Source organism: Ascaphus truei, chromosome 10, assembly GCF_040206685.1.
Source record: "Ascaphus truei isolate aAscTru1 chromosome 10, aAscTru1.hap1, whole genome shotgun sequence".
Taxonomy (NCBI): Eukaryota; Metazoa; Chordata; class Amphibia; order Anura; family Ascaphidae; genus Ascaphus; species Ascaphus truei.
Genome location: NC_134492.1, coordinates 28,428,389 through 28,453,866, shown reverse-complemented (window position 1 = coordinate 28,453,866; position 25,478 = coordinate 28,428,389). Strand labels below are relative to the sequence as shown.

The 25,478-nt window shown below is 48.9% G+C and overlaps 1 protein-coding gene across 1 annotated transcript in view; it reads left to right on the top strand.

Moving 5' to 3' along the window:
• Positions 1-281: 281 nt before the first annotated feature.
• RAB3B (RAB3B, member RAS oncogene family) overlaps positions 282-25,478 on the top strand; it is a 62,363-nt gene continuing 37,166 nt past the window's right edge. Inside the window, exons 1-2 of the mRNA XM_075616333.1 lie at positions 282-682; positions 16,523-16,750. Coding sequence (XP_075472448.1) covers positions 16,523-16,750 — 228 coding nt within the window. The 5' untranslated portion in view covers positions 282-682. The remainder of the gene's footprint in view (positions 683-16,522; positions 16,751-25,478) is intronic.

Genomic DNA, 25,478 nt, shown 5'->3' with positions numbered 1-25,478 from the left:
CCGGCAGACACCTGAGAGAGAGGTGACCTGAGACAGAGAGGGAGAGAAGTGAATGAGACCTGAGAGAGAGAGACGTGACTGAGACCTGAGAGAGAGAGACGTGACTGAGACCTGAGGGAGAGAAGTGACTGAGACCTGAGAGAGAGGGAGGGAGAGGGAGAGAAGTGACTGAGACCTGAGAGAGAGGGAGGGAGAGGGAGAGAAGTGACTGAGACCTGAGAGAGAGAAGTGACAGACCTGAGAGAGAGAGAGGGAGAGAAGTGACTGAGACCTGAGAGAGAGAAGTGACAGACCTGAGAGAGAGGGAGGGAGAGAAGTGACAGACCTGAGAGAGAGAGAGGGAGAAGTGACTGAGACAGAGAGAAGTGACTGAGACCTGAGGGAGAGAAGTGACAGACCTGAGAGAGAGAGAGAGAGGGAGGGAAGTGACTGAGACCTGAGAGCGAGGGAGGGAGAGAAGTGACAGACCTGAGAGAGAGAGAGGGAGAAGTGACTGAGACAGAGAGAAGTGACTGAGACCTGAGGGAGAGAAGTGACAGACCTGAGAGAGAGAGAGAGAGGGAGATAAGTGACTGAGACCTGAGAAAGAGAGAAGTGACTGAGACCTGAGAGAGAGGGAGAGACGTGATTGAGACCTAAGAGAGAGCTGAGATCCGGAGCTGGGAGAGCTGCAGGACCCAAGGTAAGAAGGATTCACCTTACAAACGGCTCCATATATTAAGCTCTGTGTGTGGGATTCATCCCCCTGAGACTCTCACACAGGAGCACATCTACCAAACATCCACCTGCAGAAGAAGCCCAGTGCAGGGCAAGGGTTCCGGGCTCTGACCCAGGGATAGTTCTGTATCACACACCTGACCCGAACGTTGCCCTGCACATTGAGATGGATGTTTGCTGGGATGTGTTTGTATCACTCCTCTGGCCATTTCCAGTGTCTCTCTTGTGCTTGTTCTTCTCAGGTGATAAGGGGTCCAGTTCTTTTGAGGTCTTACCCCCTCTGTCTCTGTCTTTTCCTGATTTGCTTTGACCTCAGAGCAAATAGGTAGGTTTAAAATATATATATATATATATATATATATATATATATATATATATATATATATTATTTATTTTCATCTCTAGGGTTTTGCAGCTGATTTCTAAATATGTTGCAAAGCGGTGCTCCTATTAACCCTTCGTGCCGAGAGGTTAATGTCATTTTCCTCTGTATATAGAAATGCTGTAGGTGTGCGGACAGTCCGTCCTGAGGAGTTGATATTGTTTGGTGCCTGAGGCACAGGGAGAGTCACAGGGAGCTGGGAATTGGGATTTTAACCGGTGGGGTCACCCACGTTCACTGCTGGAGGTCCGGTGGCATTTCCGGTCGGGGCGCTCACCTGACCGCCCCCGGCTGCTATAAACGGAATTTGGAGGGGGTCGGTCCGATCATTGGCAAGCACTTTTGCCATGACGTATGTAGTACATCAGTAGGGCCTCTGGCGTGCCAGGACCGCGGCGTATTACGTACGATCTGTGCCTTATGTAGAATAGATTGTAAGTTCTTTAGTCCGGGCTCCTTGTAATTATTCTCTGCTTTGCAGATTTTGGGTGTCAACACGTATTTATTTTTCTGTAACAGTATAACAGCATCGTATGTAAAATAGGTGTGTATAAGTAACTGTCACTACATTTAGATGTCCTAATGAAATCTGTAACTCAATGGAATAATCTTATAATAATAATAATAATAATAATAATAAAATCAATTATTTGATGCATGTAAAAAAACACTATCTGATAATAACAAATCATTAAGGTGGAGCTGACATGTACAGTAATTGATTGGATAGAAAGCTGCATCTTCACACTTCAGATAACACCCAGAGGAGGCATCGTGCTGTTCACTTTACAAAATGTAATAATGACCTCAGCACCCGATTTATCAGCTTTATTTACAGCATCTCATTAAATAAAAAATAAAAAAAACGAGTCAAATTCAGAGATGGGAAAATATTTGTCCACAAACATGTAGTAGAAATGTAGAATTTGTATGAATGTACTAATGACACATTTATACAATGACTGATGCTCAGTTTAACCTTGTTAGCTCTAAGACATTATTAATAATAATAATAACAACTTTCATTCATATAGTACTTTTCTCCCAATGGGACTCAAATCACATCACAATTACAGTGCAGTGCGCTACGCAGCACATAGCAATGTTACAGACACAGCAAACCTGTATTCTTAGACCGAGTTTGGGGTAGATGCTATGGACGCTTGCGTCCGTGCGCGCCTCCCCTGCGCGCTCCCGCAGCTCAGCGATCTGTGCCTTGGCTGCAGGAGTTGGGTCGAGGCGGGGCGAACGTGTCACGTGCGCGAGGAATCAGTTAAAACTGATTTCTTGCGCGACAGGGCAGTCAGCCCAATGAGGGCGAACCAGCTCCGTGACGTCACTGGAAACGCCCCCAGGAACGCCCCCCACGGCCCGAGTACTATGGCCAGGGAAAGCACCCGCTTTCCCTCAGCCTCAGCGTGTCTCCGCACGGGCTGCGGCACTATGTCCGCAGCCTTACTTCCCTGGGGAGAGCTGGCAGTGGGAAAGCAGAGAAAAATATACAGAAAATATGCAATCCTGTTCCAGGACAATATCTATCTAGTTTTGGTTACCCAATTTAGTTTCTAAACTATAATAAAAAATAATGGCTTTATACAATGAGTGTCAAAGGAATATGAGAGAAATGTTTGTGATGGATAATATCTATGGGTGCAGTAGAAGCTATCTGATTGACTTATAGGCAGTGACATGGTGAGACCGTCTCTGCAAAAATCTAATTCTAGTGACTACAAGGATTTTGGTAGCGCCATCGCATCCACTATAAGCGCACGCGACGGCTTCCATACAATTGTTTTCAAGCGATGTCGCCGGCACTATAAGCGCTGCCTAGATGGAGAAGGTCTGATGAGGAGATTAAACCACAAACCCAGAGCTGGGGTCCAGAGCTCAGAGGGTAAGAAGAATGAATTCATATTTAAATCAGAAATGAATAATACAATCTTTAAGTTCGACCTCTCTACCGTCTGCATCCAGTCCAATTTCTAAACATTTTATATCCCCACCGTGAATTTTCTTGTTTATCTGTAAACAAGATCTGGTCCTTTTTGTCAGTGAATCAATTTCTGACTTGGTCGCCCAAACAAGAGGGTACTCATAGGATGACAGGTTTGGAAAGCTCTGTGCGTGTGAAAAAGAGGCCTGTGAGGGTTGGAAATCTCTGTACATGTGAAGAAGAGACCTGTGAGGTTTGGAAATCTCTGTACACATAGAGCCAGTAACAGTGAGATTTAGGAATAAACATTTTATTGGAAAAAGTTATTACTTCAAAAAGCCGCCAATGGGGAACATGAGGCCGTTCATGCAGACGTGAGAGATACAGGCAGATTAGGAGAATATGGAGCAGAGTATGTTTCTTTTCTCTCCGTTGCATTCCACCTGCAGCAGAACAATGCCAGGGTCCCGGTGTCTGTCCTTGCTTTGTTGGTTTTCTAGTTCCTACACCCTTCCCTTGTGTGTGCGAGATCTGAGGATGTTGTGAAAACGCAGGGTGACAGCGCTGGCTTCTTTAGCAACTCTCAAATGTTACTAATTTCTCTTCAAGATGGAATAATCACTTGTTTTGCAAGAATATTCTAGAGTGTGTCAGTAAGGAAATGAAAGTCACCCTCATGTAACCTAATAAAGTGCCATTTTAGATGTGTGTGTGTGTGTGTATACATATATTATATTATGTATACAGTTACGTTATGGTGGGTAAAAAAAGTGACAAAAACCCTCTACAGCAGAGCATATAGCAAATGGAAATATTACTGTATGCTCATTTGCATGTCTTAGGTCTGCAACCCCGCCGTTCACCATTATCACCCAGTACTTCCACTGCAGCAAGGGACTCTGGGAAATGACATGCAAATGAGCACACAGTGCCACTTTTTGCTTCAAAACCATTCAATATGGTTCCCCTATAATAGGCTTAAGCTTGCTGCATATATTGCTATACAGGCATATCCCGGTTTAAGTACACTCACTTTAAGTACACTCGCGAGTAAGGACATCTCGCTCAATAGGCAAACAGCAGCTCACGCATGCGCCTGTCAGCACGTCCTGAACAGCAATACTGGCTCCCTACCTCTACCGAAGCTGTGCACAAGCGGGGAGACTATAGAGCCTGTTACACATGCGTTATTTACATCAGTTATGCACGTATAGGACGATTGCAGTACAGTACATGCATCGATAAGTGGGGAAAAGGTAGTGCTTCACTTTAAGTACATTTTCACTTTACATACATGCTCCGGTCCCATTGCGTACGTTAATGGGGGTTATGCCTGTATATCTATAGGCTATGGGGATATAGTGTATGGTGCAGCACCCCAAATTCCTCTCAGCAAATGTAACATTCTTTACAACTCAATATGCCATTTTTGTCTTACTATGTAACAAACATTTGTGATATGTTAACTGGACTAGGTTGGCTATCCCTTGAGTCCAGACACAACCTACATATTTCCTGTCTCACCTTCAAATACTTTCTGTGCAAGTTGCCTAATTATCTGAGCAGGCTTCTCACACCCTCTTTCAGTGTCCGATTTCTCGTTAGGCCCGGGCCTAATGCGGCAACATTTTGGGCTGGCAAAAATGTTCGCCCCAATTTTCCGCGTTCTCTGGCCTATCGGACCTAATGGGAAGGACTTACTTGCTTGCTTGTGCCGGCCGCCTCTGTTCTGTCGCCCTGCTTCTCCTTCAAAATCGACCGTCAAATGACGCTGCGGACGTCACACGGCGTCTCATTGCCATGGCAAACGCGACGTCACATGACGTTATGATGCCGTGTTACCATGGTAACGCGCTGCCGTGCGACGTCACGTTGGTGACATCCGCGGCGTAATTTGCCGCTGGATTTTGAAGGAGAAATCAGGGTGGCAGACACAGGCGGCAGACACAGGCAAGTGCCTAAGGGCCCGCCGCTGCCCACTATACACAGCACTTATCTCAGAACCACCTCCAGAGACCTGCTTACAGTCCCATGGTTCAATAAAGAAGGCGGTCGCACTTCCTTCTCGTACAGAACACCCCACTGTTGTGCCCAGGACATACAGTGGTTAGAAGAAATATTCACCCCCTACCAATAATGTCACAAGTTGTTGAATTACACATAATGTATGCCCATTTTTTTCCTAACGAATTATTTTTATTCAAAGCTACAAAGCTGCAGTGGAACGGAGAGGAGGTTAAATGTCAGCAAAGGAAAAACAAGAGTAAAAAAAACTGGTTGCGTAATTATTCAGCTGCTTAAAGGTGCAATCAAAGACGGCAATTAAAAAAAAAAATTTATTAATAAAATTGAAGCAGGGGGTCTCCTGTGCTGAACCCTGTTAATTTGAGCTTCGGGGACCCCCTACTTCTGGAGATACTTACCTCCAAACTAGTGTCAGTAGCTGATCCGGCTCAGCAAGTAAAGCTTTCAAGCTCCGGCGTCACATGGGCCAATAGGAAGCCGCACCGATGACATCACGGCTTTCTATTGGCCCGCAGGCCGGGAAACATCTGAAGAGCGGACATTTTGTGAACCCTGGTAGCCGAGGAGAGCTGCTAGCAACACCTAATTCGCAGGTAAGTATTTCCGGAAGCATGGGGTCCCGGGAGCTGAAATTAACAGGGTTCAGCTCCAGAGACCCCCTGTTTCAACCCTATATTTAAAAAAAAAGAAAAGGAATTCGCCAAAAAATCCACTGCCTTGGATTGCCTCATTAAGTACTTGGTCGAAACACCTTTTACAGCAATTACTGCTATGAGTCTTTTTGGATCGGTCTCTACTAGCTTTGCACAGTAGAATGGTGACATTTTTGTCCATTTGTCATTGAAAAATTGATCCAGTTCTGATACGTTTGTTGGGGACCGTCGATGGACTGCAAGTCTCGCCATAAATGTTTGATTTGGATTCAAGTCAGGACTTTGGCAGGGCCACTCAAGAACATGAATTATCTTCTTGTTCCACCACTCCAGTGTGGCTTTGGCTTCCTGCTTTGGGTCATTGTCCTGCTGAAATATGGCTGACTCAAGCAGGTTTTCCCTCAAGGATTCGCCTGTACTTTCCACCATCCATTCTCCTCTCTATCCTGACAAGCTTCCCAGTCCCTGCTGAAGACAAGCGTAATGTTTGGGGTTTCTCCGAGCTTGTTGGGAATCTGTCTATTTTGAAGAGAAGCGTCTCCATAACATGATGTTGCCACCATCATGCTTTACAGTTGGAATGATGGTAACTGGGAGATGTGCCGTGTTAGGCCGCGTCCATGGATAGTGCTTGGCGCGCTTCCGCTTGGCACTGAGCCCCTACAGCCGCAATGAGAGCGACTTTAGTAGGGGCTCGCTTACGCTTCCGCAAGCGCGCGGAAGCGTAGGTCTTAGGAACATTTTAAATTTTCCCGCTTGCCGGAGCACAGTGCCAGTCACGGGAGCGGTTCGTCCCAATGAGGGTGAACCAGCTCCGTGATGTCACTGGCCCACCCGCCGACACGCCCACGGACGGCGCACTGTCTAAGGCCAGGGAAAGCACCCGCTTTCCCTCAGTCTCAGCGCGCCTCCGCTCGCCAGCAGAAACCATGGCCTAGGCCTTACTCTTGCGCCAGATGTAACGCTTGGAATTTAGACCAAAAAGTTCAATTTTGGTCTCGTCTGACTACAAAACCTTTTTTCACATGTCTGCAGTATCATCTCTATATGTTTTTTCGCAAATAAAAAAATGTACTTTTTGGTCCAAATCCAAGCGTTACGTCTGGCGCAAAATTAGCACGGCACATCACCCAGTTAACACCATCCCAACTGTCCAGCATGGTGGTGGCAACATCATGTTATGGGGACGCTTCTCTTCAGCAGGGACGGGGAAGCTTGTCAGGATAGAGGGGAGAATGGATGGTGCGATGTGCGGGCAAATCCTTGAGGGAAAACCTATTTGAGTCAGCGAAGATTCTGAAACTGGGGGAGGAAATTCATATTTCAGCAGGTAAATGACCCAAAGCCACACTGGTGTGGTTGAACAAGAAGAGAATTGATGTTCTTGAGTGGCCCAGTCAAAGTCTTGACTTGAATCTAATCAAACATTTATATCGAGACTTGAAGATTGCCGTCCATCGACTATCCCCAACAAACTTATCAGAACAGATTTTTTTTTTTTTTTTTTTTCAATCTGGAGTGCTGAGTCTTCTTCATTTGACCTGGATTTGGGTGATATATATATATCCTATGTCTGAAGTTTGTCAAATGATGTTACCATGAGCAACAGCAAAAGTGTGTACCGTTGGTATGACAACAGGTACGGATGGGCTAATTTGTTTTAGATGCATGACCCTTACTGGGTGTTTTTGAAAAGGTCAAAACACTAAAATAGAGAATAAATTCATGTTTTTCTTGTGTATCTAAATGTGCGTTAGTAAGAAACATTTCTGTTGAGCTTGAATATTAGAATGTAAAATACATATCACTTTATGTGTAATTCACTATACACATGTATCATGTCCCAGGGACACATACTTCGGTTTTATTCTGTATAATACTAATTTCCGTGGCTCTCTATGTGGAATATGACAGACTTTGCACAAAGAGCTTCCAGTCACATTCTTTTGGTGCCAGAGTGGGTAAGTGACTTTTCCAAAGTCACAAAGATGCTGGTTTGGGTGTGAGTCAAGCTTAAAATAAAGTCACAAACAGACATGTCATCCTTTCCTGATCTTCTGTCGGTCTCATATATTTCAATCTAGTCTCACTGCTAAAAATCTGCACCTTTTCCACTTAAAATCTCCCTGGTGTGCTCTTTGGTGGCGAGATCTCCGCACAAGGAAATAAAACTGGAAATTTGTCACTTAAGAAACTGGTCTCCATAAACAGTACACCCCAGCACCCACACTGCCCATCCCAGCAGCCACGCTGCCCATCCCTGCAGCCACGCTGCCCATCCCTGCAGCCACGCTGCCCATCCCTGCAGCCACGCTGCCCATCCCTGCACCCACGCTGGCCATCCCTGCACCCACGCTGCCCATCCCAGCACCCACGCTGCCCATCCCTGCAGCCACGCTGCCCATCCCAGCACCCACGCTGCCCATCCCAGCACCCACGCTGCCCATCCCAGCACCCACGCTGCCCATCCCAGCACCCACGCTGCCCATCTCAGCACCCACGCTGCATATCTTCACCTATAGTCCTGTTGTGTTTGGAAAGCTCTATTCAGTGTAAATGAAGAACTGTTAGAGGTTTGGGAAGGCTTTTTTGTGTAGCTTTTTTGCAGTTGTTCCTGCAGATCTCGGGTTGCTAACTCGCAGGGGGGGTCGCTAAATGAACGCCGTGTTTAACCTATATCTGTGTGTGTTAATCTCCCGGTCCTCGTGTCGCTGCTCCCCCACCGGGTTTCCGGACGCTGCAACACTAACTCTGTAACCCTTCTCCTGAAACTAAAGCAGCTCCCGCAGACCTGGGGGCCTGCCACCTCACAGTGCGGCTCGTACCCCTTCCAATGGCAGGGAGAGTCGCTGTACCGCAGGGGGCTCAAACACAGTCCTCAAGGGCCACCAACAGGCCAGCTTTTATGGAAATCCCTGCTTCAGCACAGGTGGCACAGTCAAAGACTGAGCCATTGATTGAGCCACCTGTGCTGGAGCAGGGACAGATTGAGCCACTTGTGCTGAAGCAGGGACTGATTGAGCTGCCTGTCTGAAGCAGAGATTTCCTGAAAACCTGGCCTGTTGGTGGCCCTTGAGGACTGAGTTTGAAACCTGTGTTGTACAACATCATCTTGCAAACTACAGGGACCATTCATTAAATGCCCCAGCACCAGCTGTGTAATAAAGTCATGCAGCCCCCTGTTATAATGTGCTTGTTCCAAGCTGCGAGTGAATGAGACGGGTCCTGTCGGAGAGAGAGAGACGCGTGCATTTATATTAACACCTTCACCGCCAGAAGGGCTTTAGCTCATTGCAAAGCACTTATCTACAGCAAGGTGCTAAGGCCCAGATTCCCGTATGAATGGGAGTAAAGACGTGCTAAAGCATAGCACTTATTTGTGGATCTGGGCTTAAGACCATAAGTCACATTGTACAGCACATCGTACAGATAAGAGCAGCTGTGGGTGAGGCCCATAGCTGTGTACGTGAGCAGCTTAGCTGCCTGTATTGACAACAAGGCTCTCTGCAGGTTGTGTTATTCTGGCACAAGCAAGTGAATCCTAGTGAAGTGAGAACTTGCCAGAACTCTCAGATTTGCTTGCTGTATGCAACATAAATGAACACTTACCAGCTACTGTCCATGGACAGTCCACTCTCAAAGTGTCAATCAGTGCAAAAAGTGCCACAGATTGAGTAAAAGTAAACATCTCATTATTTTATTTATGTCTCATGTTTTGCAGCCATGAGATTTTGATAAATAAATTCCCACATTACCACTGGCAGAGGTAAGGCTGTCTCTGGTGCAGCATGGGAAGTAAGGCCGTCTCTGGCGCTGCATGGAAGTAAGGCCGTCTCTGGCGCAGCATGGGAAGTAAGGCCGTCTCTGGCACAGCATGGGAAGTAAGGCCGTCTCTGGCACAGCATGGGAAGTAAGGCCGTCTCTGGCACAGCATGGGAAGTAAGGTCATCTCTGGCGCAGCATGGGAAGTAAGGCCGTCTCTGGCACAGCATGGGAAGTAAGGCCGTCTCTGGCACAGCATGGGAAGTAAGGCCGTCTCTGGCACAGCATGGGAAGTAAGGCCATCTCTGGCACAGCATGGGAAGTAAGGCCATCTCTGGCGCAGCATGGGAAGTAAGGCCATCTCTGGCACAGCATGGGAAGTAAGGCCGTCTCTGGCACAGCATGGGAAGTAAGGCCGTCTCTGGTACAGCATGGGAAGTAAGGCCGTCTCTGGCGAAGCATGGAAAGTAAGGCTGTCTCTGGCGCAGCATGGGAAGTAAGGCCGTCTCTGGCACAGCATGGGAAGTAAGGCCGTCTCTGGCGTAGCATGGGAAGTAAGGCCGTCTCTGGCACAGCCTGGGAAGTAAGGCTGTCTCTGGCGCAGCATGGGAAGTAAGGCTGTCTCTGGCTCAGCATGGGAAGTAAGGCCGTCTCTGGCACAGCATGGGAAGTAAGGCCGTCTCTGGCGTAGCATGGGAAGTAAGGCCGTCTCTGGCACAGCCTGGGAAGTAAGGCCGTCTCTGGTACAGCATGGGAAGTAAGGCCATCTCTGGCGAAGCATGGAAAGTAAGGCTGTCTCTGGCACAGCATGGGAAGTAAGGCCATCTCTGGCACAGCATGGGAAGTAAGGCCGTCTCTGGCACAGCATGGGAAGTAAGGCCCTCTCTGGCACAGCCTGGGAAGTAAGGCCGTCTCTGGCGTAGCATGGGAAGTAAGGCTGTCTCTGGCACAGCCTGGGAAGTAAGGCCGTCTCTGGCGTAGCATGGGAAGTAAGGCCGTCTCTGGCGCTGCATGGAAGTAAGGCCGTCTCTGGCGCAGCATGGGAAGTAATGCCGTCTCTGGCACAGCATGGGAAGTAAGGCCGTCTCTGGCACAGCATGGGAAGTAAGGCCGTCTCTGGCGCAGCATGGGAAGTAATGCCGTCTCTGGCACAGCATGGGAAGTAAGGCCGTCTCTGGCGCAGCATGGGAAGTAAGGCCGTCTCTGGCGCAGCATGGGAAGTAAGGCCATCTCTGGCACAGCATGGGAAGTAAGGCCGTCTCTGGCGCAGCATGGGAAGTAATGCCGTCTCTGGCACAGCATGGGAAGTAAGGCCGTCTCTGGCGTAGCATGGGAAGTAAGGCTGTCTCTGGCACAGCATGGGAAGTAAGGCCCTCTCTGGCACAGCCTGGGAAGTAAGGCCGTCTCTGGCGTAGCATGGGAAGTCAGGCTGTCTCTGGCACAGCATGGGAAGTAAGGCCGTCTCTGGCACAGCATGGGAAGTAAGGCCGTCTCTGGTACAGCATGGGAAGTAAGGCCGTCTCTGGCGAAGCATGGAAAGTAAGGCTGTCTCTGGCACAGCATGGGAAGTAAGGCCGTCTCTGGCGTAGCATGGGAAGTAAGGCCGTCTCTGGCGTAGCATGGGAAGTAAGGCCGTCTCTGGCACAGCATGGGAAGTAAGGTCATCTCTGGCGTAGCATGGGAAGTAAGGCCGTCTCTGGCACAGCATGGGAAGTAAGGCCGTCACTGGCACAGCAGGGGGTGTATAAAGACATTGGTAGTAATGTTTAGGGATGGGAGAGGTTGGTCTCTGGCACAGCATGGGAAGTAAGGCCGTCTCTGGCTCAGCATGGGAAGTAAGGCCGTCTCTGGCACAGCATGGGAAGTAAGGCCGTCTCTGGCACAGCATGGGAAGTAAGGCCGTCTCTGGCACAGCATGGGAAGTAAGGCCGTCTCTGGCACAGCATGGGAAGTAAGGCCGTCTCTGGCGCAGCATGGGAAGTAAGGCCGTCTCTGGCGTAGCATGGGAAGTAAGCCTGTCTGGCACAGCATGGGAAGTAAGGCCGTCTCTGGCACAGCATGGGAAGTAAGGCCGTCTCTGGCGTAGCATGGGAAGTAAGCCTGTCTGGCACAGCATGGGAAGTAAGGCCGTCTCTGGCACAGCAGGGGGTGTATAAAGACATTGGTAGTAATGTTTAGGGATGGGAGAGGTTGGTCATAAGCATCTACATACAGCATTTACATCTTTATTATGGGACTTAGATTGTAAGCTTTGTGGGCAGGAATTCCCTTACCTATGATCTGCTTTTATGTTTGTTGCACTTATTGTATTATAATTCCCTGTATTTTATTGTAAAACAATTATATATATATATATATATATGTGTATGTGTATGTGTGTGTGTATATATATATATATATATATATATATATTAAACCCCTTCACTGCTTGAGGGGCAATGCATTGCTCTGCAGGTTGCAGACGAGCGTTGCTCTGCACTGTGTGTCAGGCCCTGTGGCACGGAAGGAGTTAAATAGTCTCCTCCAATTCAGATAAATAACTCTTGATGAGCGCAGTGTCACCCAGACCTTATTTACATATGTAAACCCTGGGAAGCTCATGAATATCATTAGACGGATAATCCAAAATGTAATGAGCTTATTAATGGAGCTGCGGCTTTGATTAAATGGTAGCAAAATTACTACTTTGCCCCTGGGCATGATCAATTAACCCCTTCGCTCCGTGAGCCGCCAGATGTGTGCTTCGCAGAGAGATTTGCTCTATAAAGGGGGGTTGGGGGGCGAAAGAGTGGAGTTGCCCCTAAACAAGCTAAGGGAAATAAGAGCGATTTGAAAAGTGATTTGTTATTAATTCTCCTTAGAACTCACAAGTGTCATTTTCATAGGAATGCCGGTGTTTGGAGGTCTCATGTGGGTCTGAAATATCACACATCAAATATTAGATGGTAAGGTCTTTGGAGTTGGCATTCATAATGCTCATCATATCCCATGCACAGAGCTATGTATACTGTCAGCAACATCCTAAGTGTAAGCAGGACCTTCCCTCCCCTATCCTGAGCTGTGCCCTCCTCTGTCCCGGACTGTGCCCTCCCCTGTCCCGGACTGTGCCCTCCCCTGTCCCGGACTGTGCCCTCCCCTGTCCCGGACTGTGCCCTCCCCTGTCCCGGACTGTGCCCTCCCCTGTCACAGACTGTGCCCTCCCCTGTCCCGGACTGTGCCCTACCCTGTCCCGGACTGTGCCCTCCCCTGTCCCGGACTGTGCCCTCCCCTGTCCCGGACTGTGCCCTCCCCTGTCCCAGACTGTGCCCTGCCCTGTCTCGGACTGTGCTCTCTCCTTCCCCGGACTGTGTCCTCCCTGTCCCCGGACTGTGCTCTCTCCTGCCCCGGACTGTGCTCTCTCCTGTCCCGGACTGTGCCCTCCCCTGTCCCGGACTGTGCCCTCCCCTGTCCCGGACTGTGCCCTCCCCTGTCCCGGACTGTGCCCTCCCCTGTCCCAGACTGTGCCCTGCCCCGTCCTGGACTGTGCTCTCTCCTTCCCCGGACTGTGTCCTCCCCTGACCCCAGATTGTGCTCTCTCCTGCCCCGGACTGTGCTCTCTCCTTCCCCGGACTGTGCCCTCCCCTGTCCCGGACTCTGCTATCTCCTTCCCCGGACAGTGCCCTGCCCTGTCCCGGACTGTGCTCTCTCCTTCCCCGGACTGTGCCCTGCCCTGTCCCGGACTGTGCTCTCTCCTTCCCCGGACAGTGTTCTGCCCTGTCCCGGACTGTGCTCTCTCCTTCCCCGGACTGTTCCCTGCCCTGTCCCGGACTGTGCTCTCTCCTTCCCCGGACTGTGCCCTGCCCTGTCCCGGACTGTGCTCTCTCCTTCCCCGGACTGTGCTCTCTCCTTCCCCGGACAGTGTTCTGCCCTGTCCCGGACTGTGCTCTCTCCTGCCCCGGACTGTGCTCTCTCCTGTCCCGGACTGTGCCCTCCCCTGTCCCGGACTGTGCCCTCCCCTGTCCCGGACTGTGCCCTCCCCTGTCCCGGACTGTGCCCTCCCCTGTCCCAGACTGTGCCCTGCCCCGTCCTGGACTGTGCTCTCTCCTTCCCCGGACTGTGTCCTCCCCTGACCCCGGATTGTGCTCTCTCCTGCCCCGGACTGTGCTCTCTCCTTCCCCGGACTGTGCCCTGCCCTGTCCCGGACTCTGCTCTCGCCTTCCCCGGACAGTACCCTGTCCCGGACTGTGCTCTCTCCTTCCCCGGACTGTGCCCTGCCCTGTCCCGGACTGTGCTCTCTCCTTCCCCGGACTGTGCCCTGCCCTGTCCCGGACTGTGCTCTCTCCTTCCCCGGACTGTGCCCTCCCCTGTCCCGGACTGTGCCCTCCCCTGTCCCGGACTGTGCTCTCTCCTTCCCCAGACTGTCCCCTGTCCCGGACTGTGCTCTCTCCTTCCCCAGACTGCGCCCTCCCCTGTCCCGGACTGTGCTCTCTCCTTCCCCAGACTGCGCCCTCCCCTGTCCCGGACTGTGCTCTCTCCTTCCCCGCACTGTGCCCTCCCCTGTCCCGGACTGTGCTTTCTCCTTCCCCGGACTGTGCCCTCCCCTGTCCTGGCCTGTGGCCTCCCCAGACAGTGTCCTCCCCTGCCATGGGCCTGTGGCCTCCCAGGACTGTGGCCTCCTCTGCCCCGGACCTGTGGCCTCCCAGGACTGTGGCCTCCCCTGCCCTAGACAGTGGCCTCCCAGGACTGTGACCTCCCCGGGCCTGTGGCCTCCCAGGGCTGTGGCCTCCTCTGCCCTGGGCCTGTGACCTCCCAGGTCTGTGACCTCTCCGGCCCTCATACTGGGTCTATAAAACTACACAAACCAAACAAAAAGAAAACATATTAAGAGCATCTTCATATTCGGGCCATGTGTCCTAAGTGACCGAGTAACACGTCCGCGCCAGGTTACTCTAAATTTATTTTCAGGGGATTGCTGCTTTTAATCAAATATATAGAAAATGTATTCTTTATCTCCCTGCACAATTGCACTTCTCCACATATAGCAGTGGGTGGATATATGAATTTCGTTTCCATGGCGGTCTGTGTATTATTGCAAATACAAGTTTACTTTTGACGTGCTGCGCCATTTTTATCTTTCCGCTTTTTAATCAGACGCAGATTATTTTCCTTTGGGCAGGCAGATTATGTTCGTGCAAAAGAAAGGCAAGAAATGAAGGATTCCTCGCATTATAACATGCTTTGGGAATCCCAAACTCTCTCGGACACTCCCCAAATCACAAACGGGTGCACATGGGGCAAACATAAGTAGCACAATGTAGACCATCAACTCAACGGTTGAACTAAATTGATGTCACTGTATTATGTCAGCAAGTACCGGATACCCTGCGGGAGGTTCATGTTCATTAAACAAAAAATAGGAGTTTTTCCTTCGTAGCTCGGAAATGTGTTAAACTGTTGTAATCTAATGTGAAACATTATGATTGCTATAAAGTTTGAGTTCAAAGTGTGTGCTCCAAACGTCCTTCTGAAACGCGCGCCCGAAGATGAGAACGCCGCTGTCTGATTTGCATAATCGATAACGCGTCGATCCAGCTGCTCCCACTCCTTAACGATACGTTATTTTACTAATTCGTTTTTTCCGGCCTCCTTTATCATTAACATTTTATGTCAGCGTTTTGGACCATAAGTCTTGCTCTGTGACAAGCCTTTTATAACGGGCATATCTTCTTCGCTAAACAGCCTTTTGTAACTATGCACTTGATGACGTTCTCACTAGTGTTGGACCGGGTCCTGCATTTTTTTTTAAACCGGGTAACGGGTACCCGGAGGACTTGACGCCTTGTAACGGCTACCCGGATTTTCACTTACCTGGGGGTGGAGAAAACTTACCTGGGGGTGGAGGAAACAGGTAAGCAGAGGTGTGGGGGGCAGCATCAGCTGTCAGTGTGGAGCCTGCGCGGGAGCTCCACAATAGGACAAGCTTCTTCTCCTGCTCCGGTCACATGGTCCCAGCTCACAGTGCAGTATGGAGCCCTGACATTACCCGGATACCCAGCGCCGGGTCCACTTTCCAGCTGCCGGGTCCGGGTAATTTCCGGGTAGCTAAAAAGCCACCGGGTAACGCCGGGTAGTACCCGGTACCTGGTACATCACTAGTCCTCACGCCATCAACAATGCCAAAGAATATTTACTAGATTATCAGATAATTATTTAATGTGATAATTAGGATGACCATATTTTTCTCGGGACAAATGTTGCGCATCCGAACGCCGAGCGCGCATGCGCAAATGGCAAGAGTCCATCCCACATGCGCAAACGGCAAGAGTCCATCGCACATGCGCAAATGGCAAGAGTCCATCCCACATGCGCAAACGGCAAGAGTCCATCGCACATGCGTGATCAGCAAGAGCCCATCGTGCATGGGCACAAGCGGCTGGCAAGTGGTGGCCACGCATGCACACCGGGCACTTTCCGGCCGCGCATTCATTGCCGGCAAGCACCAATTGCGCATGCGCCGCCAGCACACGTCGATTGTGCATGTGCAGCGATTGTGCATGCGCCATCGAAAAGCGCGATCGCTCATGCACCGCTGGCAAGCACCAATCGTGCATGCGCCGCCGGCAAACGCTAAAAAACCTGGACAGTTTAAAAAAAGTCGGGACATGGGACAAACCGCAAAAAAACAGGACTGTCCTGGCTTAACCAGGACGTCTGGTCACCTCGTAATAATCTACTGTGACAGACCTATAATTGCTTACATTTTCATGAAAAATGTAATGATTTTTCTGCAAGATATGATGAAAAACTAAAAGGGTCCCGTTTTTTCTGAACACAGTGTATGTCAGGGGGTGGGCAACCCCAGTGGTCAAGGGCCACCAACAGGTCAGGTATTAAGGATATCCCTGTTTCAGCACAGGTGGCTTAATCAGTCGAAGACTGAGCCACCTGTACTGAAGCAGGGATATGCTTAAGACCTGCCCGGTTGGTGGCCCTTAAGGACTGGAGTTGCCCACCCCTGGCGTATATGTTACCTATAAATAGATATATAGTACCGCTTGTCTCTTATTTCAGATGGCCTCAGCCACAGATGCCAGATATGGACATCGGGACGTTTCTGACCAGAACTTTGACTACATGTTCAAACTGCTGATCATCGGGAACAGCAGCGTGGGAAAAACGTCTTTCCTCTTCCGATATGCCGATGACACCTTCACGTCGGCCTTCGTCAGCACTGTGGGCATCGACTTCAAGGTGAAGACGGTTTATCGGAACGACAAGAGGGTGAAGCTGCAGATCTGGGTAAGTGATGGGGGATGGGGGGATTACAGGCTCACGTTCAGTGTATTTAAGGGTTTCAGGGCTTTGGGGGATTGATATTTGTATCACTATTTGCATATGACTTTTTATACTTGGTTTGTAACATGGTAACTTGGGAGGGATTCGACTAACCTTAGTTCCTCCCTATTGTGTGATGTGTCTGTGTGGAACGTATTGGTGTGTATCTGATCAATAAGAAGGTCAATTTGAGTTGCCTAAAAACACTGTTGAAAGTGATCACACGGACTGGGGGACATTTTCGTATTTTTAAATTTAACTTCATAGAGCCGCCACTGTGTAAGCAGCGCGTGCGCCCCCCGCACGCGCGCCAGCAAACTCGTGACACGCGCACCGTCAAAATGCTGACCTCTGCACAAGACACCCTCAGGAAACGTACACGCATTGCGTGTTTTTGGAGCCTGTTTATCTGCATGTGGAACCTTTTTGTGGATCTAATAAATATAATTTTTTAAGACATAATTGATCTGATCTGCATTCATCAGGAAGAATTGTCTGCACACCTGCTCTGGGAATGGCTTATCTTTTTTTTTTTTTTTTGCTTATACTGTATGGTAAACACTGAAGCAATTGAGGGGCGTTTTCATACTGCAAATATGAATCCAGCAGAGAGCCTTGCCTGTGTGCGTGTGCTTCTTAGAGTTACACGATGCACATATTATAATGGCATGTATTAATGCTACTTCCCTGTGCATCATGTCAAAGTTGGTTAAGAATTTCCGCTTCATCTTGCGGTCGGTTTCTTACTAAACCATCAGAAATAATGAATAAATGTGAATTCTTGTTCAGTTAATGTACTCAACAAAGGACAAGCGCCCCAATGCTACAGTATATCCAATATTACAATCATATTGGATGTAGCATAGGGTCTCTTGCCTTTTGTTGAGTACATTATTTAGGTCACACACCCAGTAGCACTCCAAGTGACACAAATATATATACAATGTAGTGGATTTGGGCTGTGAGAGCTTGCTAAGACATATGATATGGGTGTGATCAGTTAATGTACTGAATTAATCAATTCCGGTATAGATAGGTGTATGTGAGGGGGGTGAGTGTGGGAATAAGCACATGGCGAGATTCATGCTGTAGCCTCAATTGCTTTCAGCGTCAATAACGTTTGGAGGAATTAAACAAATAACGTTTTGGGGCGTGATCCAATTGACACAAACAGCATCTGGCTCACGTTAATTATATACTCTCACATATTTGGCTTTTATTTAATACTCGGGCATGAAAACAGCTTAAATCCTGTGAAAAATCTGAAGCCTCTGTACACAATGGGTTAGATAGTTACATAGGTCCATTAAGTTCAACCTATGTTAAATTTAGACGACAGATACTTATCCTATATTTATTTGTATTTACGGTATTTTGATCCAGAGAAAGGCAAACAAAACACCCGAGGGGGAAATAAATTCCTTCCTGACTCCAAATAATAGCAATCAGATTTCTCCCTGGATCAACATCCTTCCCATGTTTACTTACAGGTATATCCCTGTATACCTTTCCTTTCTAAGAAGATGTCTAACCTTTTGAAGACAACTACTGTATCTGCCATCACAGTCTCCATGGGTAATACATTACACATTTTAACTGCCCTTACTGTAAAGAGCCCTTTCCTTTGTTGCTTGTGAAATCTCCTTTCCTCCAACCTTAGGAGATGACCCTGTGTCATTTGTACTGCCCTTGGTATAAATAGTTCTTTTGAAAGCTCCCTGTATTGACCACGCAAATATTTGTATATACAGTTAGGTCCGGAAATAATTGGACACTGACACAATTTTCATAATTTGGTTGTGATTGAGTGTGTTGGTTGTGATTGAGTGTGCGTTGGTTGTGATTGAGTGTGTGTTGTGATTGAGTGGGTGTTGTGTGTGTGCTGTGCCTGTTGGTTGTCTGTCTGTCTGTGTGTTTGTTGTGATTGAGTGTGTGTGGGTGTTGTGAGTGTTGGTTGTATGTGCTGTGTCGGTTGTGATTGAGTGTGTGTGTTGTGATTGAGTGTGTGTGCTGTGTGTGGATGTTGTGATTGAGTGTGTGTTGTGTCTGTGTTGGTTGTGATTGAGTGTGTGTGTGTGCTGTGCCTGTTGGTTGTCTGTGTGTATGTTGTGATTGAGTGTGTGTTGGTTGTGATTGAGTGTTGGTTGTGTGTGTTGTGATTGTGTGTGGGTGTTGTGATTGGATGCAGCGGTGCACAAACTGAGGGGGGGGGGCGCCCCGGGCGCAAGATTATTTAGACGCGGCGCGTGCGGCAAAACCTGGTTGCGCAGGCAAAAAAGATGTGCGTGGGTGGCCATGAAGATGTGCGCGAGCGGACGAACAGAATAGAGCAGGTGGCGCCACGTGATTTGGAGGTACGGGGGAGGAGCACGCCCCAGCGCTATGATGTCAAAAACCCCTCCCTCCGGTTTCTGTCCTACAATAGCGCTGTGTTCCTGCTCTCCTCCGCTGGCAACCTGCTTCGCTGCGATCCTCTGCAAGTTAAAGGGTAGGCTGCCACTATATCAGTCATACTATGAATGTACAGAAATAATAATAAAAAAAGTGTAAACACTTCCCCGCTCGTACTTGCAAAATTATGCAGGACACCCTGTGCTCATGCTTGGAGAGTTGGTGATGTCACCGCTCTCCGCGGCAACGTGGACGCAGCCTAATTTTGCAAGATCGAGAAGTTGAAGTATGTAAGTATTTAGGTTGCGCTTATAGTGCCGGCGATGCGACGTCACCCGAAAACAATGCTTTGTCGCCGCCGCCGCATGCGCTTATAGTAAGCGCGACGTAGCGACGCGATGTTGTGAAGCCGTTAATATTTGATTTTTCAGGGGCTGTCGCCTCATGTGACAGCCCCTGAACCAATCGATGGCCTGGTCGCCCGCGCTGCCGCCGCAAAGCGAAATACAATTTTCGCTAGCGGCGACGGGTGCCGTCGCGGGCACTATATGTGTGGCCTTAGACATATTTGTATTTACCTTGTATACCATTTAATAAAGGTTTTTTTTTCATGTGATTTTTGATTACATCAGGCAGGGGGGGCCCGAGAAATTTCATGGATAAAAAGGGGGGCTCGGCATTAAAAGTTTGCTCACCCCTGAGCTAGGATATAGTCCATTTCATTTGTTACTGCATTGGGTCCATTCCATATCCATTTTCTATTTGGATTCTTCTTGAAGAATAAATTCATTATGTGGAAGTTTTCTGCAAATTCTACCAATCTGTCTCCATGTTCATTCATGTTACCGTAACCATACTTACCAACTGATGCTTCATCTTTCTGCTGGGCACCAATCTTTGCATTGAAATCTCCCATAATGACCTTGAGGAGTCTTCCCCTTCATTGTCTGTGGGACTTGATGTTGGGGTATACATTTTGGATTATTTGAAGCCTGTATCTCTTTGTCAACTAAGTGGTGATTTTGGCTGCTCTTTGCAATAAGCTTTCATATTCCACTATGTTGTTTCTTTATCTCTTGTTAATGATAAACCCTACTCCACTGTTTCTTCCATATTCTGTACCTCTGTAATTGGTGACCGCTTTTCTTCTTTCTTCTTACTACTGACTTCCCTAAGGCCAACAATATCCCATTGAATCTTTTTAAGCTTGTCTCCCAGTCCTTGCAGTGTTGCTTCACTGTAGAGAATACGGCAGTTGTAGGCAGCCAGATTGAGGTTTGAATGACAGCTTTTGTTTAACCCCTTGGGATCCTTACCACCCTGGGCCTTCATGCCTTGTTCCTGAATGTTGCCAAGCCCAGGAACAATCCAGCTTCCAGAGAATAAGGGCCATTGCTTTTTGGTGTGTTCCATATTTAGGGTTTGAGGCCTTACTTGCCATGCCAGCCTGAATTGCACATTGGCAAGTACCTTTCCCACTTTAGCCGGGTCTATTGTTCAAGCTTTCATAGTATGGTTACACATACCAACAGAAGAGCCACTATACATCTTCCTGAGCACCCGTTCCCACCTTTCCGCCACTTTGAGTTTGAGGCAGTGCGATTAATATTTGAATGAAGAAGGTGTGTGTGTATATGTATTGTGTGTGTGTGTGTATATATATATATATAAACAACACAAAAAAAGAGTAGCGCTAATAGTGTATAAATTTGTATGTGTGATAGCCAGTGAAAAATAGAAAAAGTGAATCAAATTGAATGAATAAAAAAAAAAACACAGTGATGTATTGTGATGATTAATAACAAACCAATCACAAGAATGATGAAGATGAAATGTCCAATTTCAGGAAACAGTCCATATGGAGTAGGCTTCTTACGTGATCTAGCCTGATCACAAATGACCTATAGAACAAAAAAAGAAAAGAAGCGCGAGCTCCATAGCATAATATTGTTGATAAAAAATATTTATTATAACATAGAGTAGTCACCAGGACATATACTCACATAGTGTGTGAAAACACATTCGTTTGAGACAATCTGTGTGCACGTGCTGGTAGTAGGAGAACGGGTCAAATGCTGTCAGTATTTAAACCAGAGGAACCAGGTTGCCAAAATTATAAGGAGTACTCATCTGCTGTGTAGTGGATTTCAAACGGTAAGCTTATCTGCTCCAATTCAAGATGTCACTCAGTGGGGTATGCTCCTCCGTAGTACCACAGTCAGCTCTGGCCGGCGTCTCAGCCACAGTTCCAGCCGCAATAAAGCCGGCGAAGCAAACAATGCAGAGTAGAGCGCTCACGTGTGTACTAGGCTTCCTCGATCCGTTTTCTAGGCCCCGCCTCCAAACAGCGCGTCACGACATCCAACGCGTTTCATCACGATTGTAACTTTCTCAAGGATAGATGGGAGATAGCTTGCTACAGTCAATGCAGAGCTTTGGTAAACACACCCCTTCCCCTCCCACATGACTGGAGCAAGCTATCTCCCATCTATCCTTGAGAGTCACAATCGTGACGAAACGCGTTGGATTGTCACGTGTATTACTACTGTGAAGCGCTATGTATATTAATGGCACTATATAAATAAAGATACAGCTAAACCCCGTTATAACGCGGTCCTCGGGGTCCACCCCGAGACCACCGCGTTACTAACGGGGTCGCGCTAATTTAAAAAAAAAAATGGCCGCCGGATCAGTGCATATTTACCCCGCGGTCCCGGCTTCCCCCTGTCACCGCGTGACAGGAGATGGGAGGGGGGATTCCCCTCCGGCTTCAGCTTCCCCTGTCACCGCGGGACAGGAGATGGGAGGGGGGATGCCCCTCCGGCTTCGGCTTCCCCTGTCACCGCGGGACAGGAGATGGGAGGGGGGATTCCCCTCCGGTCCGGCTCCCCCCCGCCGCAGCACAGGGCCCTCGCGCCGCAATACAGGGCCCCCTGGCCCTGCCGTAGCGCAGGGTCGTCCTGCCCCCCCCATGCCCCCCTGCGCTGCACCGGGCCATCCCACCAGCCCCCGCAGCATCAGGGGCCCCCGCAGCCATCATCCCCCTCCACCGCAGCACCACCCCCACCGGCACGCCCCCCCCCCCTGCAGCCACATGCCTCACCAATCATCCCCAAGGTAAGGCTGATTTATGTATATGTGTAGTGTGTGTGTGTGTGTGTGTGTGTGTGTGTGTGTAGTGTGTGTCAGTGTGAGCAGTGTGTGTGCAGTGTGCAGTGTGTGCAGTGTGAGCAATGAGCAGTGTGTCAGTGTGTGCAGTGTGAGCAATGAGCAGTGTGTCAGTGTGTGCAGTGTGAGCACTGAGCAGTGTGTGTGCAGTGTGCAGTGTGTGTCAGTGTGAGCAGTGTGAGCAATGAGCAGTGTGTCAGTGTGTGCAGTGTGAGCAATGAGCAGTGTGTGTGCAGTGTGCAGTGTGTGTCAGTGTGAGCAGTGTGTGTACAGTGTGAGCAATGAGCAGTGTGTCAGTGTGTGCAGTGTGAGCAATGAGCAGTGTGTGTGCAGTGTGCAGTGTGTGTCAGTGTGTGCAGTGTGAGCAATGAGCAGTGTGTGTGCAGTGTGCAGTGTGTGTGCAGTGTGTCAGTGTGTGTAGTGTGAGCAATGAGCAGTGTGCGTGCAGTGTGTGTGCAGTGTGCAGTGTGAGCAATGAGCAGTGTGTGTGCAGTGAGTGTGTGCAGTGTGTGCAGTGTGTTTTTTTTTTTAAACGGGAGCCACGGGAAAACCGCGTTATAACCGAATCGCGGTATAGCGAGGCGCGTTATAACGGGGTTCAGCTGTATATATATATGTGTGTGTGTGTATATATATATATATATATATATATATATATATATAAATCCTCCTCTCCTGCGCTGATATAGACTGCTGATATAGACTGCTGATATATATATATATATATATATCACAGATTGCAACCATAAGTATACAACCTAAAAATGAATACTGAGACACATTTGTCCTCTGGCTATACAATGTTACAAAATGAAATCTGAAATAACAAGACTGAGAAGATTATCAGAATACTATGTCCCAAGGTAAGATATTGTACAATGTTGTACATAATAGGCATAGTGCAGAAAGGACACCCTGCCAAGACTCTGCTGGCTCTGAGTTTACAATCAGACTTTGAAGTATTCAGACAATGAAAACACAGTCACAATTCTATCTGAAGCCATTGTTCTGAACTTCTAACCCTTAACGGGTATATCAACCAAGCATAAAAAGAGGGACTGAGATAGACTAAAAGGAGCGGAGTGACGGACACTAAAAGGGCATTTTTGTCCTGTATCTCGGTGTAGATAATGTGTGCTAGTTTTTGTCCCCGTGAAAATCAGCTTGTGATTTGGGAAAATGTAACCTGGAGAATTAAAGAGGAGTTTAGTGATGGACACAGTAGTGGATTTCCCATTAGGCCCGGGCCTAGGCAGCAAAATGTAGGGGCGTCAAAAATGTCCACCCACATATGCCTTTGCCGCGCTCTGTGGCCTATCGGACCTAATGCGAAGGCACTTACATGTGTCCTGGAGTCTCCTTGCTGCTGCCCTCCATCTCCTTTGGAATCCCAGCGTCAAATGACACCACAGACGCCCCAACGTGACGGCACACGGCATCTCGTTGCCACGGCAACGTGACGGACGTCAAATGACGCCATGCGCCATCACGTTGAGGGCGGCACCAAGGTGGCAGCAGGACACATGTAAGTGCCCAGGGGCGGCGGATTTTCCAATCTGCCGCTGGATATTATACATTCTTACATGCCAATATCTCCCATTATGCGCTGATACATACAGTACTGCCCGCTCCTCTCCTGATAAATACAGTACTGCCCGCTCCTCTCCTGTGCTGATAAATACAGTACTGCCCGCTCCTCTCCTGTGCTGATAAATACAGTACTGCCCGCTCCTCTCCTGCGCTGATAAATACAGTACTGCCCAGTCCTCTCCTGTGCTGATAAATACAGTACTGCCCGCTCCTCTCCTGCGCTGATAAATACAGCACTGCCCGCTCCTCTCCTGTGCTGATAAATACAGTACTGCCCGCTCCTCTCCTGCGCTGATAAATACAGTACTGCCCGCTCCTCTCCTGTGCTGATAAATACAGTACTGCCCGCTCCTCTCCTGCGCGGATAAATACAGTACTGCCCGCCCCTCTCCTGTGCTGATAAATACAGTACTGCCCGCTCCTCTCCTGTGCTGATAAATACAGTACTGCCCGTTCCTCTCCTGCGCTGATATATACAGTACTGCTCGCTCCTCTCCTGTGTGATAAATACAGTACTGCCCGCTCCTCTCCTGCGCTGATAAATACAGTACTGCCCGCTCCTCTCCTGCGCTGATATATGCAGTACTGCCTGCTCCTCTCCTGCGCTGATAAATACAGTACTGCCCGCTCCTCTCCTGCGCTGATATATGCAGTACTGCCCGCTCCTCTCCTGCGCTGATAAATACAGTACTGCCCGCTCCTCTCCTGTGCTGATAAATATTGTACTGCCCGCTCCTCTCCTGTGCTGATAAATACTGTACTGCCCGCTCCTCTCCTTCGCTGATAAATACAGTACTGCCCGCTCCTCTCCTGTGCTGATAAATATTGTACTTCCCGCTCATCTCCTGTGCTGATAAATACTGTACTGCCCGCTCCTCTCCTTCGCTGATAAATACTGTACTGCCCGCTCCTCTCCTGCGCTGATAAATACAGTACTGCCCGCTCCTCTCCTGTGCTGATAAATATTGTACTGCCCGCTCCTCTCCTGTGCTGATAAATACTGTACTGCCCGCTCCTCTCCTTCGCTGATAAATACTGTACTGCCCGCTCCTCTCCTTCGCTGATAAATACTGTACTGCCCGCTCCTCCCCTGTGCTGATGAAGGGGAGCTGTGAAGGCAGGGGGATCGGAGATTTGAAAGGGGGGGGCGCAGCTGTGAATAGGGGGGGGGCGTAGTTGTGAACGGGGTGGGGGGAGGGAAGGGGGGACCGGAGCTGGGAAGGGAGGGGGTCGCATTCATGTGCAGGGGACGATGACCGGAGTGCTGTGAACAGGGGAGCAAGAGAGAGGGAGGCAGAGAGGGAGGCAGAGAGGGGGAGAGAGGGAGGCAGAGAGGGAGGCAGAGAGGGGGAGAGAGAGAGGTGAATGGGGAGTGAGAGAGAGAGGGGAAAATTAAATTCCGGGCAACACCGGTATATCAGCTAGTTAGTAATAAAGATTAGACCATTACAGCCCATCCATATGTGAAATCCTCACTGTAGCCGTAGCAATTCATAATAAATACTGTCTGTTCATTCGCTTCATGTATATTTGCCAGGAGAGA